The sequence below is a fragment of the Carcharodon carcharias genome, chromosome 8 (genome assembly GCF_017639515.1).
Source record: "Carcharodon carcharias isolate sCarCar2 chromosome 8, sCarCar2.pri, whole genome shotgun sequence".
NCBI classification, from domain to species: domain Eukaryota; kingdom Metazoa; phylum Chordata; class Chondrichthyes; order Lamniformes; family Lamnidae; genus Carcharodon; species Carcharodon carcharias.
In genome coordinates this window covers 70,508,549-70,528,552 of record NC_054474.1, presented here as the reverse complement: position 1 = coordinate 70,528,552, position 20,004 = coordinate 70,508,549, and the positions used below count along the sequence as shown (strand labels likewise).

Genomic DNA, 20,004 nt, shown 5'->3' with positions numbered 1-20,004 from the left:
GAATGTTCAGTTCCCTCTACATACCACTGTGAAGGACCGGTTAGCTCAGTTGACTAAACAGCTAGCGTGTGCATCAGATTAACACCAACACGAGAGCTTTCAATCCCTGTTCCAGCTGAGGTAGACTTGTGGCCTGTTTCCTTGCCCTGCCCATAGTAAAAATCATAGCACTTTTCTGTGGTTCAGAAAATAATTGCAAAGGGCCTGCCTTTGGGTGGAGAACTCAAGAAGATGAGGTATCACTGTGTGTGGGATTGGTATACATTTTTGGTCTATGCTGCTTGGAGAGGGGTGCTCCACCCTGGAAGGGAGGGACAACAAGCAAGGCAATTACAGGACAGTGAATCACGATCACAGGTCAGGTGAGGTGAGGTGAGGTGGGTTGGGGAGCGGGGGGTATTGTCTGATTCACTATACCACCTTGTCTCCCAGTTACTTGATTTTGTTTGTTTTTTTGAACACTGTATTTTAAATAAATAGTAAAAAGCCCTTATGACAAGGTTATCTGGAGCACAGCAGATTTTATTGGTCAGCCAGGCTGGCTGGACCAGAGGCAGCTTCAGTGAAGGAATCAATTCAGAGAATAAACATCATCAAGGTCCAAGATTGGCAATTGTGATCAATAAATAGTAGGACCACGAGCAAAGTAAGCACATTCAGTCCCCGTTTCTACTGCTACAGAAGCCAAAGGGTTTGTCAAAGTGGATGAGAGTTAGCTTACTCCTGCAGAAAAATCATCAAGGTTCTCAAGTGCAGGAGAGGAAAAGGGGAGAGACGAGTCCCAGGTGACTGCTTTAGCCCTTCATTAAGTTGCTTTAGAAGAATCCTCACCTGAACTTTCAGATTCATTTTCCACATTGTTTGAGGTGAGGCAGCAGTGTGAAGGCGGTCTGACGTTCAGCTCAGGATACTCCTTGTGGCCACTGCTGTCCAAATTGATAGTGCTGGATTTGGCTTCCTCTGTGTTTGTGGCCCATTGTGAACTCTCAGTGCACACCCATTTCGCCAAATCTTGTAGCCGGATAATTATCCTTTTGGAGACTGCAATGACCTCATCCTATCACAAGAAAAGTAAAACACACTCAAGCTTTAGTAAGCTTCAACCAGCTAATTATTAAAAAGAAAAAGGACTTGCAGAATTTCTCATCACGTCTGCCTGAAACATTATGAAGTGCTTCACACACAATTAATTACACCTGATATACAAGGTATTGTGTGAACAAAATCACACAAATGAAAGGAAAGGTAAATGGCAGTTGGTTCTGGTGGTACTGATTGAAGGAATAATGTTGGCCAGAAATCTGGAAAAGACAGGCAGGTTCAACATCTCAGCTGAAGGCTGACAACCTCCAACAATGGAAATGCCAGATAGATTGGGAATTCAAACTTTCAACCTTCTGATTCAGGGGTACAGTTATAATAAATCAGAAAAGATTTCAACAACCTAATATTTTTTAATATAGTTACTCAACCAATGTTTTATGAAGAAGTCCAGTTTAAATAAGCATCATAAATGCAGGTTGCTCATCCATGCACACCAAGCTGGATTTTTCATCTAAGAAGAACCAGTTGGCCACAGCAGCCTAGCGAAGGGAAGGATGTACTGGGCAGATTTTCTTTGCTTCTGACCTCTATCCAGTGACTCTCGTCACCAAGTGCCTGCATGTTAACAGATGTGCAGGTGAGTACAGTAAGCCTGTTCACATTCAATATCCAGCCTTACATAAGCTAAAACGGATAATTGGGTGAGGCAGTGGAGGATTTGAGATTACTATATTTTTTGGTGCACAAGTCAACCTTTGAAGACAAAAACTCCCTCCAAAACAGGAGTTAACTTATAAGCCAAGTATAAAAGTGAAATGCTGGCACGGGTGGTCGCCATTTTGCAATGTCACCTGCTTCTGATGCAAAGAATAAACTCCAGTTCGCCTTCACAACATAGCCCATATTGCCTGCTTGATCATTTATGCCCAATAATAAAGGTACCGGTGATTAAAACATGCATTCATGGGGGGAAAAAAAATTAAGGTTGACTACTGATACGAGCATGCCATGGCTGAAGAGGGTCGAATGATACGCCAAGTACCTGCGAAAACACGATCAATGAGGCTGGAAAAATGGGTTCACCTTATACATCACAATATACAGCACTATTTGAAAGTGTACATTTCTCCATATTATTCAAATAGTGTGACATTTCCTAAATGGACAAGACACCTCCTCTGCTGAGCTTGCTGCACACATTGTATGAGGAACTAATCTAGCTTGGAGAGGCCACTGCTGAGATCTCTATGTATTTATTGAACGACATAAGGCACAGGCTGAGGTCAGTTTGAAGCTAATTCGTAAATTTGCACTAAATTTGCCTCCTGCCCTTGTTGGGAGAAGGCAGGACATTTTTGGATCAGGAAAGCCTAAAGAAAATGACCGTTTTCTTTTCCTTTTTTTAAAAAATACTTCTGCACTCTGAAGTGTGATATACTCTAAATAGAAACATTTATGTATGTGAATGGATTTTCTTTCATTTTAACGACTTTGGGCTCGGGGGTCAGCCCAAATACTTTAATTGCTATGTCATTTAGATTTTTGTGTGTCTTTTTGAAGACTAACACCTCATTTAACATGATTACCCTTGTTTCTACTAACTGCATGATTTTTGAACTACAAACAAAAGATCTGCTAGTCCATCAAGCCTGTCCCACACAACAGCTAAACTCTGTACATCACAATATAGGAATCCTGCATCACACCCAAAAAACATCCAATCTCCTGGAAGAGGTGAAAACCCAGATCAAAAACCCAGGCCAATCTAGGGGAAAAAAAATCTGGGATATTTCCCTGCGATCCCCTTAGACAACTGAAATCCCTCTGACCCAGTCTAATATCAACTCGAGATCCTTCTGGGACTTGAACTATTTTATACCATCTTCATGCAAAGACAATTTGCCAATTATTTGGCCCCAAGCTGCTCCCTTTCCTTTATTGTCATCTTCTTACTCTGTTAATGTTGTGAAAGCAGATTCACTGGCTTGTCTGGGATCAGTGTAGCAGGAACTACCTCCAGTCTGGTTTTAGGGTCTTCGCACTAAAGCTAGTGTCTTCCTCTGCTTTTGGAAAATGCTTGGTCTTTTCTGAGCACAAAGATACAGAATTCCTCATTGGGTGGCTACTTAGTCTTGTGAATTGGGTTTAGGGAATTCCAAGCAAATTCCTGAAGGAAGAAAAACCTTTGAACATTCTATCAATTTACCCCTACCAAGCAAAAAAAAAATTGCTCCAACTAGTAGTTTCCTATAAACTCCTTTGGATTGTCACCATTTTCCCCTCCAAGGCATGGTAATATTCTGTGACAATGGGCGGTAATAAATGTCTGCTAAATTATACCTCCTGATTTTGCTCCAGGAACAGGACAGATTATTGGGTCATACCGCAGAATGTAAATCCCTATTTACCAGCCTTGGATTTTCTTCTAGTGTAGGAGTCTGAGACACAGTTTTCTTTTCTTGTTAAGCTGCACCTTGTATTCTTCAAATTCAATTTCCACCTGAGAATACTTACCCCAGCCTTCGAACATGAATCTCAATTTCCATACTTTCTCACCATGCTCTGCCAATACTCTACTATATAGTTAATGCTTCCCATACTCAGACTCTCAAAATTCTACCTCTCGGTTTAGAACTGATCAGCTTACCAGCAGCTCCCTATCCTCGATCTCAGCCAGAAAAGGACTACACTATGATCACAACGGCTTCATTGCCCTCCCCACCACCACTGTTCTCCCCTCCTCCAGAAACTAAAAAATAAAATTCATGTAGGTTCTACTCCTAATCGTCAGATCAGTTCTCAAAAAGGGAAAAAAAAATCCTGATGAGTTTGTTGGAGATTGATTGAGGGAGTAAGCATTTGGAACCAGTCATATTTCTTTTACGTCAGAGCTGCTGAATCTATTGGCCATTATCATCAACTTGGCTGTTACCTTGAAGTGCATGTCTTTCCATTTAAACTACTTAATCTACCATTGCACAATGCATTTTAATAAAACATAATTCATTAATTGTCTTTCCTGTTTACCAATTAAAGTTCATCTTTGAACAGAATACATCTTTATAATCAAAAACAAAAACAGAATTTCTGCATGTTTTGTGACTAGAATTTCTTTTATTTTTCCTCATTAGTTAAGAATCTGAATGTTTCACATTTCTAATTTTATGGTATATAATGGATAAAAACCAATCATATCGACCCAGAACTTGAGAGGATTTCAACAACCATCATTGCTCCTCTGAATCTGGCCAGGATTTAGCACAAGCACAGGTTAATACGGACATTTTTAAATATTAATTCACAGGATGTGGGCTTCACTGGCTGGGCCAGCATTTATTGCCCATCCCTAGTTGCCCTTGAGAAGGTGACAGTGAGCTGCCTTCTTGAACCGTTGCAGCCCCTGTGGTGTAGGTACAGTGCTGTTAGGGAGGGAATTCCAGGATCTTGACCATCGGCAGTGAAGGAACACTGATCTATTTCAAAGTCAGGATGGTGAGTGATTTGGAGGGGAACTTCCAGGTGGTGGTGTTCCCATCTATCCGCTGCCCTTGTCCTTTTTGATGGTAGTGGTTGTGGGTTTGGAAGGTGCTGTCTAAGGAGCCTTGGTGAGTTCCTGCAGTGCATCTTGTAAATGGTACACACTGCTACTACTGTACATTGCTGATGGAAGATGTAAATGTTTGTGGATGTGGTGCCAATCAAGTGGGCTGCTTTGTCCTGGATGCTGTAAGCTGCTTGAGTGTTGTGGGAGCTACACTCATCCAAGCAAGTGGGGAGTATTCCATCACACTCCTGATGTGCCTTGACGGGCATGTTTTGAGGAGTCAGCAGGTGAGTTACTCGTCGCAGGATTCCTAGCCTCTGACCTGCTCTTGTAGCCACAGTATTTATATGGCTAGTCCAGTTCAGTTTCTGGTCAATGGTAACCCCCCAGAAGCTGATAGTGGGGGATTCAGTGATGGTAATGCCACTGAACGTCATAGGGCGATGGTCAGATTCTCCCTTGTTGGAGATGGTCATTGCCTGGCATTTGTGTGGCACGAATGTTACTTGCCATTTGTCAGCCCAAGCCTGGATATTGTTCAGGTCTTTCTACATCTGCACATGGACTGCTTCAGTATCTGAGGAATTGTGAACATTTTTCAATTATCAGTGAACATCCTCACTTCTGACCTTGTGATGGGAAGAAAGTCATTGATGAAGCAGCAGAAGATGGTTGGGCTGAGGACACTATTCTGGGGAATTCTTGATGTCCTGGAGCTGAGACAACTGACCTCCAGAACTACAACCATCTTCCTTTGTGCTAGATATGACTCCAATCAGTGGAGAATTTTCCCCGATTCCCACTGACTCCAGTTTTGCTAGGGTTCCTTGGTGCCACACTCTGTCAAATGCAGTCTTGATGTCAAGGGCAGTCACTCTCACCTCACCTCAGAAGTTCAGCTCTTTTATCCATGTTTGATCCAAGGCTGTAATGAGATCAGGAGTTGAGTGGCCCTGGTGGAACCCAATCAATGAGCAGGTTATTGCTAAGCAAGCGCCTCTTGATAACACTGTTGATGACCCCTTCCATTGCTTTACTGATGAACGAGAGAGATAATTGGCTGGGTTGCATTTGTCCTGCTTTTTGTATACAAGACATACCTGGACACTTTTCCACATAGCCGGATAGATGCCAGCGTTGTAGCTCTACTGAACAGCTTGGCTAGGGGTACGGCAAGTTCTGGAGCACAAGTCTTCAGTACTATTGCCAGAATATTGTTATGGCCCATAGCCTTTCCACTATCCAGTGCCTTCAGCCGTTTCTTGATATCACGTGGAATTAATCAAATTGGCTGAAGGCTGGCATCTGTGATGCCGGGCACCACCAGAAGAGACCGAGATGGATCATCCAATCTGCACTTTTGGCTGAATATTGTAGCAATGCAAATGCTTCAGCCTTATCTTTTGCACTGACGTGTCAGACTCTCCCATCATTGTGGATGGGGATATTTCTGGAGCCTCCTCCTCCAATGAGTTGTTTAATTGTCCACCACCATCCACGACTAGACGTGGCAGGACTGCAGAGCTTCGATCTGATCCGTTGGTTATAGGATCGTTTAGCTCTGTCTATCAGTTGCTGCTTACTGTTTGGTACGCAAGTAGTCCTATGTTGTAGCTTCACCAAGTTGACACCTCATTTTTAGATATGCCTGGTGATGCCCCTGGCATGCCCTCCTGCACTCTTCATTGAACTAGGATTGATTCCCTGGCTTGATGGTAATGGTAGGGTGGGGGATATGCCAGGCCATAAGGTTAAGGATTGTGGTTGAGTATAATTCTGCTGCTGATGATGGCCCACAGCGCCTCGTGGATGCCCAGTCTTGAGTTGTTACATTTGTTCAAAATCTATCCTTTTAGCACGGTGGTAATGCCACACAACATGATGGAGGATATCCTCAATGAGAAGACGGGACTTCGTATCCACAAGGAGTGTGTGATGGTCACTCCTACCGATACGGTTATGGACAGATGCATCTGCGACAAGTAGGTTGGTGAGGGTGAGGTCAAGTATGTTTTTCCCTCTTATTGGTTCCCTCACCACAGACCTAGTCTAGCAGCTAAGTCCTTTAGGATTCAGCCAGCTCAATCAACAATGGTGCTACCAAGCCACTCTTGGTGATGGACACTGAAGTCCCCCACCCAGAGTACGTTGTGTGCCCTTGCCACCCACAGTACTTCCTCCAAGTGGTGTTCAACGTGGAGTCATCAGCTGAGGATAATACCACTACACTATCGCCTCCCCCAGGAAATCCTTAAATTGCTGTATGTTATTCACTGCTTCACCACTGGCTGTGGACACCCACCCCAACCCCAGAGCCAGCAATCAGCGAATTCAATTAATCTGCCAAGAATTTCTCCTTTCCTGCTCTCACATCACGGTTAAAAATCCAAATGAAAAGGTAACCTTTGTTCAATGAGGAGTAATTGGGCTATTGACACTGACCTGTATAATAACTACTGCTGAACAACAGGTCTAACCCTGAAAAAATAATTTTATCTTGTGTAATGTTGTTAAAGGAAAATCTAGTAATCATAGTGGAGAAATGTAAAATAATTGATTTTTTAAGGCTTGTTCGTGATAATTCAGCTTCTACCTTCACCCCACATATATGTCCTAATCTCTATTTCACTTTGTATAATTAGTAAAAACTGATTTGATATTTGTACTTCCATTTGCTGGTTGGCTGTCTGGGAATTCTTTAATGCGATTGGCTGCTTGATGACATCACTGCAGCTCAACAATCAACATTAAACAATGTTTCAATGCACTGCAAATCAAGAGAGTTAAAGTTCTCACCACAGAATTCCTAAACCCGAAATCCCCCAGCACCACTTTCTTCAAGGTCAGCATCAGGTGTCCTTGCTTCGCCGCCAACCACAGAAGCTGGTCAATTATGCAAAGCTTTTCGCCCAAACTTACACTCAATCACATTTCATCACAAAAAATCCACCCAATTAATTACATAAGAGAGACAGACGGAAAAAAAAGAGGGCTCTTTTCTATATTTAGCAGATTCAAGTAGCAACTACCACATCCTCCAACTCACGGTGGACGAAACCGAGCAATCCACCAGTAATAGATACATAGAATCGCTTACACATTCCTTTAACAGTTAGTAAGCACAGGTTTATGATTCAATAACTTAATCTTATCATAAGAATTATTCAAAATGTCTCATCTATCTTTTCTTCTATTTGTTTTTTAGGATTTTAATCTGTTCATTCTAGACTTCTTGCCTATCATTCACATCAATACCTTTTCCTTTTTTGTACCATTTTCTTGCAAGTTATCAATGCTATCTAATTTTGCTGTTGGCTATATTACTTATTATCTTCATTCACTATATTTTTAAAATTGTTTCTTCAGATTCCTAGCTTTTTTGTACTTTGTTTCCAATGGATTCACTGCCTTTACTTGTTTCACTGTTTTTCATGTTGTGTTTTCACTTCTATTCTCCTATAAAAGACAGATTCTATCTGTACTGAGGGAAGAACAAAGGTTCACCGACAACAATTAAATCCAAGAGCTCAGAAGAGACAGAATCTGTGGCACTGCCATTCAAAGATGTAGGTCCATCTGAGTTGATACGCCTGCTACACATTCCAACTCCTCAATTTATCCAGTTCATGATCCTACTGACTCTCACAGACCAATGACTGCCCTATAATATGGGAGTTATACATAGGCATACAGTCCTGTGCACTCTGACCCGCTACTGCATGTCTCCCACTGCAACTGGAGCTCCAGTATACAGATAAGCCTTCTTCTCAGGCTGTCCCTTGGGTTCAAGGATGACTTCTTCCACGCTAAAAATTAGTTCTCAGGTGGTTGAAGAGTCCAATGCACAACCTACAGTCTCTGTCACAGGCGGTAGGGGGAATGGGTGGGTGGGGTGCCCGGGTTGCCACGCGGTCCTTTCGCTGTCGACACTTGGCTTCAGCTAGTCCTTGGCGATGAGACTCATGGCCTTCAACTCTTTCCTGGATGCTTTCCCTCCACTTCGGGCTATCTTGGGCCGGGGATTCTCAGATGTCGGTGGGGATGTTTAACTTTTTCCAAGGAGGCTTTGAGGGTGTTCTTGAAGTGTTTCCTCTGACCTCCTGGGGCTAGCCTGCCGTATCAAAGCTCCGAGTAGAGCTTTTGTTTCGGGAGTCTCGTGTCAGGCATGCGGATGATGTGGCCCACATCAACAGACAACAGACAAGCAGCCTGCAACATCCCCATAAACTGTAAAGCTGGGCCATCACAAGAAAATGAAAAGTGCAGGTATAACTTTGATAAAACTAGGCAACTGTCTTCCAATGGGATAATGAACAGACCCCATCTCACTCCCGCAATTCTTCACTTTAAATGGGAAGGTAGTCACAACATTAGTGCAGTCAGCAATTTCCACTGCAAATGTTGACTATTGTTTAGCCTGTGCCATCACTATAGAGACACAACTGCTTAGCAGTGTTCCTTTTTTCTAATCCTTCTCAATTCAGTTGCATTTCTTATTTATTCTGAACATTATATCCCAAACAAAGCCTTTTAAGGTTGCACTATTAGGGTACAGGTTCACACCTGCCATTCCACATGTGAGGCCCCAATCTCAGCCATGTCATTTCAGGAAGGCATCCAACAATGGCTCAGGACATTGTGATGGGAAGGAAACAGGATAAGTAAATTATATTAAGTTATAGCATTGAAACAGGCCATTCAGCCCAACTGGTCTGTTCTGGTGTTTATACTCCATGCAAGCCTCCAACCACCCTACTTCATTTAACCCAATCTGCATATTCCTTTCTCCCTCGTGTATCCAGCTTGCTTTTAAATGCATTTATTCCATTTGCCCCAACTACTCCATGTGGTAGCAAGTTCCACATTCTAGCCACTCTCTGTGCAATATTCTCCTCAATTCTCAATTGGATTTATTAGTGATTTATATGGCTCCTACTTTTGGAGTCCCCATAAGTGGAATCATCTTCTTTAAACTTACCTGATTGTACTGCTTTGTAATCTTAAATACCTTCATTAAGTCAGCCCTTAGCCTTCTCAAGGAGCCCCAGTTCATTCAATCTTTCCTGATTTGTAAATAAGCATGGGTTTTGCTTTGTGCTTTAAGGTTTGGGTTAACACTGTTAAAATGGTTACAATCCAAAAGCACAAAACCAGCATACTGAGAATTCATCAGAACAATTATTATTCATATTGAGGATGAAAGGCTGAAACACAGAGAAGGCCATGTATTAAGTAATAGCAGTGTCCAGGTATCTAACATGACCATAGTCTCCAAAAACGTCAGATCCTTTTTGGGCATCATTTTACTAAGTCCTGCTTCCCAACTGCAGAATCAGATCCTCATATTGGCATGATTGCCTTTACAGGAGATCAAGGTGCCAGCTTACACTGCACAGAAGCAAGCCTCATGAGAACTCCATTGACTGTGGCAGCCCTGACACGTATGGACTTCTGCAGCCAGAGGGGAGAATTTCCATTTCCATATCAAACTGGTATAACAACCAAGGGGAGGGGGGGGCGCTTGAAGGAGTTCATTCCCAATGAGTATCAATATGAAGGGTGCCGGGTTCAGTATAGCGTATAATCTGTGATCCTTCTTTTGTCACTTGGGCATTCAACAACACTTCAGATAACAAAGCTGAAAAATGGCTAAATTAACATGGTATTGAAGATGGCATTGAACAATACGGTCAAATCACCACCCTCTCCCTCCTTTCAACCATCTTCCCAATTTCAGCCATGTTACTAAGGGAAGCTTGCATAAAGGTCAAGTGACATGTGACAGGAAGGCAGAATCATTGCCGGGTCACCTTCACAATGGCAGAACTGAGAACAGCATTGCTAGGTACCTAGTTCATCCCAGCCTCAGCAAGATTAAGGCCTGGTAAGACCCAAAAGTGGGGGGAAAAGAATGAAGGTAATGAAATTAAACTCAAAAGACAAACAACATACTCAATTGAAATGAAACAGACATCAATCCCAGGTTCAGCCAATTTGAATCTCTCACATTGTAAGAATCAGTGACCATTTTAATTCAGTTTTCCCCAGTGACACCATTAGTGGTCACTGTTTAAAATACACTCCCCCACAAGGAAGAAAACAAAAAACCCTTTCAAGCACCGATAAGTCTTTCTAAAACCTGACTGCTTAAAAGACAGCAGACAGCAAGAGTCCCTCTTATGAATTCATCATGCTTTCAAAACCAGTACTTACAAAATAAAACAATTCTCAAAAGCTGCCTTCTCCAGTCTGAAGCTTTATGAAGAGCCTGCCACAGTCCTAATTTCACGGGGATATTTTTTATTTAAATCTATTCTAAATAGTTCTATTAATTTGTGAGTAACTCTATACAGAACAAAAGAATTTCATTATTAAGCCCAGCTCCTCATACAAGTAAGCTTTTACTCAATATCTTTAGAAATGTTCCCACTGGGCAACTCCTGTCAGATGAGCGGATTATGGCTATTGTTAAAAGCTCTCACTGCCATGGAAACATCCCGGTCTTAACATTAAAACTGGGACAAGTATGCAATGGTAATTCTGTGCATGAGATAAGCCTGATCTGTTTGTGAGATTTGGTACACTCCACAGAGCACCCTTCTCTGACCTGCAAGTGGTATTTGATCTATTCTTTACAGCACCTTCTCCCATCACACACCACCGACCACCTTCCTCCGTATAGGTCATCAAATTTAGCCTCGGCAAAGTTATTTCAATTAAAAAAAAAATCACTTAACCTTGCCACGAAGACCTATAGACATTGCCGCCACCCCCCCCCCCCCCCCCCCCCCCCCCCCCCCCGCACAACGCCTGCCGGTGATTGGCATTTTGACAGCATCAATATTTAGACCCTGATAGTCCTAGGCTGCATCTCCAAGGGACCTGTGCCATTCTAAAGACGCATCCAAGGTGCAACGAAAAAGGAAATTATGGAATAAATGACTCACGCCATCCATGAATTTTCTTAGGCTATTTTACCACTCCATCATTTCTCTTGCCGTAAGCACCAAGGGAGCTAAATTGGATAGTTCCCAAAAACAGATGCAGCATCTCAATGCTTGATTATCCAATGATTGCAATGCAGACAGCAGCCAACTTCATGCTGCCTGCTCATCTGAGTGAACCCTACCTCCAGCCAGCACAAACCATGCTGATCACTGGCTGGACCCATCAGCAGAAGACCAACAGTGCAAGTGATTAGTACCACTTAAAAAGGTAGCCTACACAGTTTAAAAAGAACTGGTGAAGTTACAAATTCACTCTGTCTGCTTGTCCCTGGCAAGGCAGAAAAATATTGTCAGCTTTCTTTGAATAAAAAGCCTCAGTACCTTCTCTCATGCAACAGTGGATGGTAAACTGCAAGGTGTTGCAAATATCTGCAGCTAATCCTGGAAAGAGCCAGACACACAAAAGTTTGTTGCCACAATCACTGGCAATGTAGTCCTTGCCCAACTCCAAAATTGCAATTGTGGCTGCAGCAGATAGCAGATTTTAGTAAGGACATCTGGATTGAAACACAGACGTCTCACATATTATTCATTGCGGAGTTTCAGGTAGGAGAATTGCTCCATGAACATCCTGCTAAGTCCTTTAACCCCTCCTCCTATGCCCTCTTCCAGCAGCTGGTCCTGCTCAGTATGGCCTCTTGTTCATTTACTAACGCATGTTGGGTTCCAAGGGGGATGCCCACTAGTGCATCAATGTCTGGGAGCAACTGATTTACGCAGAAGCCTTGAAGTCAGCAAAAAAATCCTTCCACATTGGCCAGACCATTCCAATTGAAACAACTACAGAAAACATAAAACATTCGCAGAAATATAGCTGCAGCCAGAAGGAAATCAACTAGTAACTAACTCATAAGTAGTTGATGATTCCATTAAATAGCTCTGGTGGGAGGGTTTTGGCCTGCTACTGAATGCATGTCCAGCTGTGCTGGGTTCAGAGAGCACGTCAGCTGGAGCACTGACCTCCAAAATGGCACCACTGGTGTCAAATCACCAGCACATGCTGACTGACATCAGATCTTCCTGCTCAGTATACTTCTGGTGGGCATTCACTCCACACCTATTCATTGACAACTGCACTAATATTGCACCTTGCACAGTTTGCCCCACAAGTGTGGGGTCACACCACAGATGTCATTTTGGAGTTTTAAGTACACTTGTGGCATCCAAACAACAGGTGCTAACCAGCCCAATTTCTTGCCCTGCGAATTATCATAGCTCTGCCCACCAACCAATTAAAAACCAATGTCGATCACTATTTTCCTGCAATTACAACATTTTTCATGCCACTTCCACTTAAGGCAAAAAACAGCTGTGCTAGAAATCTGGCAGTGGCAGATTTAAGGACTTTTATTTGAGGAAGCTTATTCAAGAAATCAAGTTATTTTGTTTCCCAGGTTTTGGGAGTCTATGTGGAGCTGGGCACAAAGTGAACACAAACTCAACTACTGACCCAAATTAGCATATCAAGAATATTACTGGAAAATGACCCAAGTAACCCGATAGTTCTCTTAATCAATAGAAAGCTGTCAACATGTGAAGTATCCTGATCCTTTCTGAGGTGCATTCATGTCTTCTGACTCCATGAATCCAAGCAAAACCCTGATCATAGGCAGTCACACTTATACTACCAGCCAATTAAAACCCTGCCCTGAAAGAGATCAGAGCTTTTTGTTACATGACCTGACTCACAGATGGAGCTGGCAGAAATTAAGCACCCTGCACCTATATTCAATTGTCTCATTATACTTTTAAATAACTTGATAAACAATTTTCATCCTGTGGTGTGCATCCAATTCCAAGAAAACAACAAAAGCAATTATCTAAACAAAAATGGATACAAGGAACAAAATTGAATCTGTTATCCATTTAAAAGTTTATCCACAGGATGAAATATAAGCAGTAAATTTCTAATTTCTGTAGCTGAAGATGTGAGGCTGGAACATAACTTCTAGTTATATGGTCCTTTGATCAGTGGTAAATTGTTTCCCTCTAATGTCGCTTGAGGCTGCCTTGCAAGCCTTCAGTGAGCCTCAAATAAGGCTGGTCACCCTCTCCTTAATTTCTTGAATACTAGGGGATTTAAAGGATATGGGGATAGTATTGCAAGGTATAGCCGAGGTAGAACAATCATGATTTATTGAATCACAGAGGAAGGTTCAGGGGCCAAACAACTTATTTCTGCTCTTGTTTCTATGTTAATACATGTTCCATTATCATAGCACTGTAAGTTATCCCTAAATTAACATTTAACTACAAAATTTTAAAACTTAAAAAAACCCAAAAATATCTAGTACTGAAGTGTTAAAAACCCCAGCCAGTTTCTCAATCAATATCAGATGAGTTTGCATTTTGATAACCAACAGTAATAACGCAAGTTTGTTTTTCACCTTTTCAACAAACACTTGCATTCACATAGCACCTTTAACATTGTAAAATATTGCAAGGTGTCTCACAGGAGTGTAATCAGACCAAGAATAAACAGCCACACTGGCTCACTGATATGATATTTTAAAACCAGCTCGATAACTAATTCGCCACTTCAATCTCACTCTGTAATGTGTTTCAGAAACTGACTTTTTGTAGCATCATCACCGAGCCTCTGGAAGATGCCATTTAAATAGGCAGGTATCTTCAATCTGAAATAGCTCAAAATGGAAAGCAACCAAATATTACTTCAACAGGTTCCACACAATCAAATAACATTTTCACAACAGAAAAAATGAATTTCTGCTGCAATTGTGCAAGATGAAACCCGTGAAATAGTTTAACTGACAGACAATCATCTGGCATTAGACATTGCACCCTCAACGTTTTAAAATTTATTCTATTCCTTTCCTTGGGTTTCCCTTCTTCCTCTGCAGGAAATAACTACAGAGGATCTGATTTCATTCAATAACACAGCCACTAGTGAAGCCAGAACCAACTTTCCCTTTGTTCCTTGTTCTCCTCTACATTGTTGCTCTCTATAGGGGGCCTGTAACATCTTGGGCAAGCTTAGATATCTGTGTGTGAAGAATCACATCTAGAGATTTCACTTTATGCCCAGTGAGTGACCCTGAGTTAGCCATCATTTAAGATCCTTTTTCATATATCAGAACTGAGCCTTTAGTCCAGGAGACAACAAAAGGATCCCACCCTCTCAACATCAGAAGTCAACAATGCCAAAACACCCTCAAATCCCCAAGTGAACATCACTGCACAAGTAACATTTTTGGAAAATCTGCTCTAAAAATACTACATGCCTGTAGCTAGCGTGCATTAGGAAGACAGTGCAGTTCAGGTGCTAGCCAGCCCCAGGCAAAAAGAAAATTGCACCCTTATAACAAAAGCACTCACTTTGGTCTTCAGGGCAGAAAGAATTTGGAAAGCAGAAATGATCACAATAGATAGGAACTTAAAAATAAGTTCCTAGATTTAATGTGCTGAGTACACAATTTTGTTATGCACATGATACAGGAGGTCACATCAAGCAAAATGTCCACATTCTTCAAGTCCAAATAATTCCCAGTATTATAGTTTAACTACAGTTCATTTGAAACATTCAAGACAAAAGTATTCTCTTGTTTCATAACTGGTCTGCTCTAGACATTTAACTGCAAGAAAAGATTTCCCCTTTGTTTTCCAAACTGCAATCCACTATTTGGCTTGCAAAGCATTAAGTAATTTTTTATTCTTACTCCTTCCTTCTCTTCCCTCAATTAAAATTTTCCTGGACTAGTTGTGGCCCTGAACATGTCTGTACTACAGCTCCTGACAAACGAACAGGAAACAGAAATTTTAGGAATGAAAAGTATGTAAAACAGTATACATTCAGGAGACTTGGCCGGGTATTCTCAGCAATGTGCAGGAGGAAACTACAATTAATTCCATATCTATAAATACTTCTGTATAATATCCAGGGCCAGATAAAACCTCAGCCTTTACCCCATCCCTGTGTTATAAAGTGACACACTACTTCCAGTGTGATATTTCTGCATTCTAATCAAACTCCTGTAAGTTGGAAAGTCCCAGACAAAGTTTTTCTGAAATTAATAACCCCATGAGAAATTGCACAACATGCAGCCTGTACTAATATTTCACAGTCAATTTTCTTACAAATGAAGATAATTACTTTAAAGTACTACTATTGCTGTGCCAACAAGACATACATGGCATACAATGGTCTGGATCTTGCAATCAGTGGTGAGGTGAAGGCATATACCATTGTGTGAAAAACTATGACCAAACGTTAGTGGTAGACTGCAACTTGCTCACCCGCCCCAGCATGGATCCACTGGCGAGGTGACTGAGGGGACCTAGTATGAGGAATGGCCAGGGGCTGGGATATTGTGGGGGGTGCCACAGTTCACCATAATCAGAAGTCAGGGATTTTAAACCATTTTGAGCCTCGTGCAAGAAATCATTACAATAACAAATGAGATGATGTCAGCATGCGCTCCAGTTACAAATCTGGCAAAGAGAATAACAAGCTATTTTAATAAAACAACAACAGATCTGCAAAAGTTCTGAATATCTGAAGCAACATTTGCTAGCTGCATATTGCATAATGTTTCCACTGACAGGAGTGTTGATAACCAGAGGATACAGATTTAAGATCATTGCAAAGGAACCAAAAAGAAAGGCAGAGGAGTTTTTTTTTAAAGTACTGAGTTACGATGATCTGGAATGTACTGCCTGAAAGGGTGGCTGCCATGAAAATATAATAATTTTCATAATGTTATTGGAATTTATTGTAAAATAGGAGTAGTGGGGTCTGGATAGTGTATGTGTGTGTGTGTGTGTGTGTTAATTGAATTAAAGACAGCTGGTCTAAAGGCTTTGATGTATCAGAAGAGAAGCTAGGTTTGAAATACTAAATAAGTAAACATGGCTGAAGTTTTAGAATGTGAGGGGTAAAGGATAAATTGCATTTTTAGATAAACCAGAGTAGTTGAATTTCAAAAGAGGGGGTGAAACGTTACACTTAGCCAGAAGAAGCCAGTGTGTTTATTTTTCCTAAAGCATACTGATAAAATTGGTGCTATGAAAGATTATTATTAGGAAGGTAAAGTCCAAAGATATATTGGAATAATGGGATGTAAAAAGGAAGAAACATGTATCGAGGAAATGAGGTTATGTGTAAGGAGAAGGAATTCTAAGATCTAACTATTATGAAAAGCCTCCAGCCTCTATGTACCAAGCTGCTGCTTGTGGAAACCTAAGCTAAGAGAATTCATTGTGAATATCCCTGTCCAGGATATCGTGTGTTTTGCCTGGGTCTGTTAAAATCTATTTTGTTTTTACTGTTGCATTAGGGGAGCTAAGAGTTATCATAGTAGTAATTTGTAGACCTATGCGTTTAAAATCTTTTATTAATAAATGTTTAATTTAGTTTTGTAAAAACCTCAAGACGTGATAGACTTATTACTCCTGAATTCAAGGCACGCACCTCGAAATAAAAATACAAATTGCACAATAGTTGTGGCAGTTGCTTCAAGTTTCCCTCTGGAATTTGAGCAGCTCAGCATTTACCATCCACTGTGCCGTAACAAAATTGGAGGCTCTTTGCTGGATATAACTGAAATTCCTTGATTGGTTTGGAGTTGGTGAATCTTAAGGTTATGAGTACGAGAAGTACTTTGAATTCAGAAGTTGGTATGAGGTTCTTTTTTTCAAGTGGTGAGACTGCAGTATGGTTTTCACAGTTGCTAAGACTTGTCTGGGAGTTGAAGTTATAACTTTGGTTCGTTTACAAAAGGCAAACAAAGCTAAGTTAATGAGATTGGTAGATAAGTTACAATTAGAATTTCCTGCAGAGGTAAGGAAATCAGACATAATTGAATGTATAGCACAGCGTTTGAAATTGGAAGGAATAGCCTAGAGACCAAGTTCTCCAAGGGGTGGGTCATTGAAATGGGATCAAATTCAGTTGCAAATGGAAAAATTGGAACTAAAGGCAGCAGAAAAAGGAAAGAGAAAGGGCATTTCAAAAGGGAATTAGAAATAGTGAGGTTAGAAAGGCAGGAAAGAGAGAGGGGGGACCGTGAGAGCTAGCGCAAGGGGGATTTCAGCTTAAACTGCTAGCAGTTAAAAATGGGACACCAAGACGTGCAGAAGGACTTATTTCCAGATCAGAATCCTGTGGGGAGATGTTTAAATTTATACAAGCTGTCCCATAGTTTGAAGATAGATGTTGAAGCATTCTTTATTGCGTTTGCGCACAGATGAAATGGCCACAGGAAAACTGGACATTGTTGTTACAATCCAGGTTGGTGGGTAGAGCACATGAGGTTTATGCTTCGCTGTCAGAAGTGTCGGTGAATTATGTTGCGGTAAAAAAAGACTATTTTGAGTGCAGAAGTTTAGGAATGAGAAATAGCCTGGGCAAACTTATATGGAGTTTGAGAAAGTAAAACAAAGTAATTTTGACTGGTGGATATGGGCATTAAAAATAGAAATGACATATGCAGCTCTTAGAGAAGTAATTATTTTGGAAGAATTTAAAGACTCAATTCCTTCAGCATTGAGAACTCATGTGGAGGAAGAGGGTTCAAATGGTAAGACAAGCAGCAGAGATAGCTGATGATTGAGTTAGTTCATAGAGCTAAATCTTTTTTTGTCATCCTTTTAAATCAGAGAAGGATAGAAAATGGGAAGATGAAAGGAAGGTGGGTAATCAGGGAAGAGGAGGAGTAGGTAGAAAATCCCAGGAAGTTTTTTCTCAGAATAAGGAAGATGCTGAAGGTAGAGGTGACACTTGAAAATTGAGGTCTTGTCATTGTAATAAAGTTGGACACACAAAATCAGTGTGTTTGAAATTGCAGGGAAGGGAAAATCTGTTGGAATTATTGGGGTGCAGGAAATTTATGGAAATAAAAGTACTCTGGGTTCTGAAGTTCAGACACTGGGAAAACCAGTTGTTTTTTGTACAGGTAAAACAGGAAGAAGCATTGATAGGTAAAGAAGTGGGAGTTTACCCAAAAGAGTTCTGAGGAACAGGTTGCAGAAATGTTTAAAGATTTTGTGTGTGATGGGCAAGTATTTCCATGTGTACAGGATGGAGTAGGTAAAGGTGTTAAAATTTTAAGAGACACAGGGGTTAGTCAACCTTAATGTTGTGGGATAGTGAAATTTGTTGTTCAGAGGGCACATTGCAGGAACAACAGATAATAAGAGGGGCTCGTGGAGATGATAAAGCTATTCAATTGTGGAAGGTAAATTTAAAGATTAAGTGGAAAACAGTGAGGTGATTGTTGGAGCAGTGGAAAAATTGCCCATTGCAGTGGTTTAATTTATTTTAGGCAAGGATATAGCTGGATCACAGATGTGGGTGATGCCTATGGTAGTAGAACAGCCGATAGAAGTGTTTTCAACCAAAGTGTTGCAGAGAGAGCATCCTGGATTGTTTCCAGATTGTGTGATAACAAGATCACAGACTCACAGGTTGAAACAAGAAAAGCAGGGAGTTAAAAGGCAGGCAGAAGGTGTAGAAGTCCAATTAACTGGCATCGTGATAAGATTGTTCAGAAAGACTGGGAGACAACGCAGCTGAGGTATTTAGCTCAAGACAGTTGGAGGAATTACAGAAAAAGAATACACATATAAGACAGTTATATCAGACAGCTTACGCAGAAACAGAGGCAGAATGTATTCCAGAATGTCATTACCCTAAGGGTAATGTTTTAATGAGAAAATTGAGGCCTTATCATGTTTCAGCAAATGAAAACTGGAAGTATGTCAGATTATCATACCATTTGGATATAAAAATAAGATTCTGAGAATTTCTCTTGAAATTCCAATGGGGGACATTTAGGAATTAGAAAGATAGGCAAAATACAAAAACATATTTATTGGCCTGGATTGCATAGAGATGTAGTAAAGTTCTGTAGAACATGTCACACATGTCAGGTAATAGGGAAACCACAAGCAGTGATTAAGCCGGCACCTTTAATTCCAAATCCAGCATTTGAAGAACCTCTTAATAGGGTCATGATTGATTGTGTAGGACCCCTCCCTAAGACTAAAAGGGGAAATCAGTGCTTACTGACAATAATGGATATGTCTACCAGGTTTCCTGAAGCGATACCTTTGAGAAATATTACAACAAAGAGAATTGTGGAAGAACTGACTATACTTTCTACAAGATATGGTTCACCTAAAGAAATACAGTCAGATCAGGGTTCAATTTCATGTCACAGCTGTTTAAGTAAGTAATGAACAGTTTGGGGATAGAACAGTTTAAGTCAACAACTTATCATCGAGTCACAAGGGGCATTGGAAAGATGGCATCAAACTTTAAGAACTATGATAAGGGCATATTGTCAGTATTAGCCACAGGAGTTGAATAGGGGAATTCCATTCTTGTTATTTGCTATTAGGGATGCTCAACTGGTTTTAGCCTTTTTGCACTCATTTATGGTCATGAGTTAA

General features: G+C 41.0%; 1 protein-coding gene across 1 annotated transcript in view; it reads right to left on the bottom strand.

Moving 5' to 3' along the window:
* The window catches only part of LOC121281070 (AT-rich interactive domain-containing protein 5B-like), a 97,228-nt gene that overhangs the window by 63,457 nt on the left and 13,767 nt on the right, over positions 1–20,004 (bottom strand). The window contains exon 3 of the mRNA XM_041193700.1: positions 832–1,057. Within this exon, the coding sequence (XP_041049634.1) occupies positions 832–1,057 (226 nt within the window). The remainder of the gene's footprint in view (positions 1–831; positions 1,058–20,004) is intronic.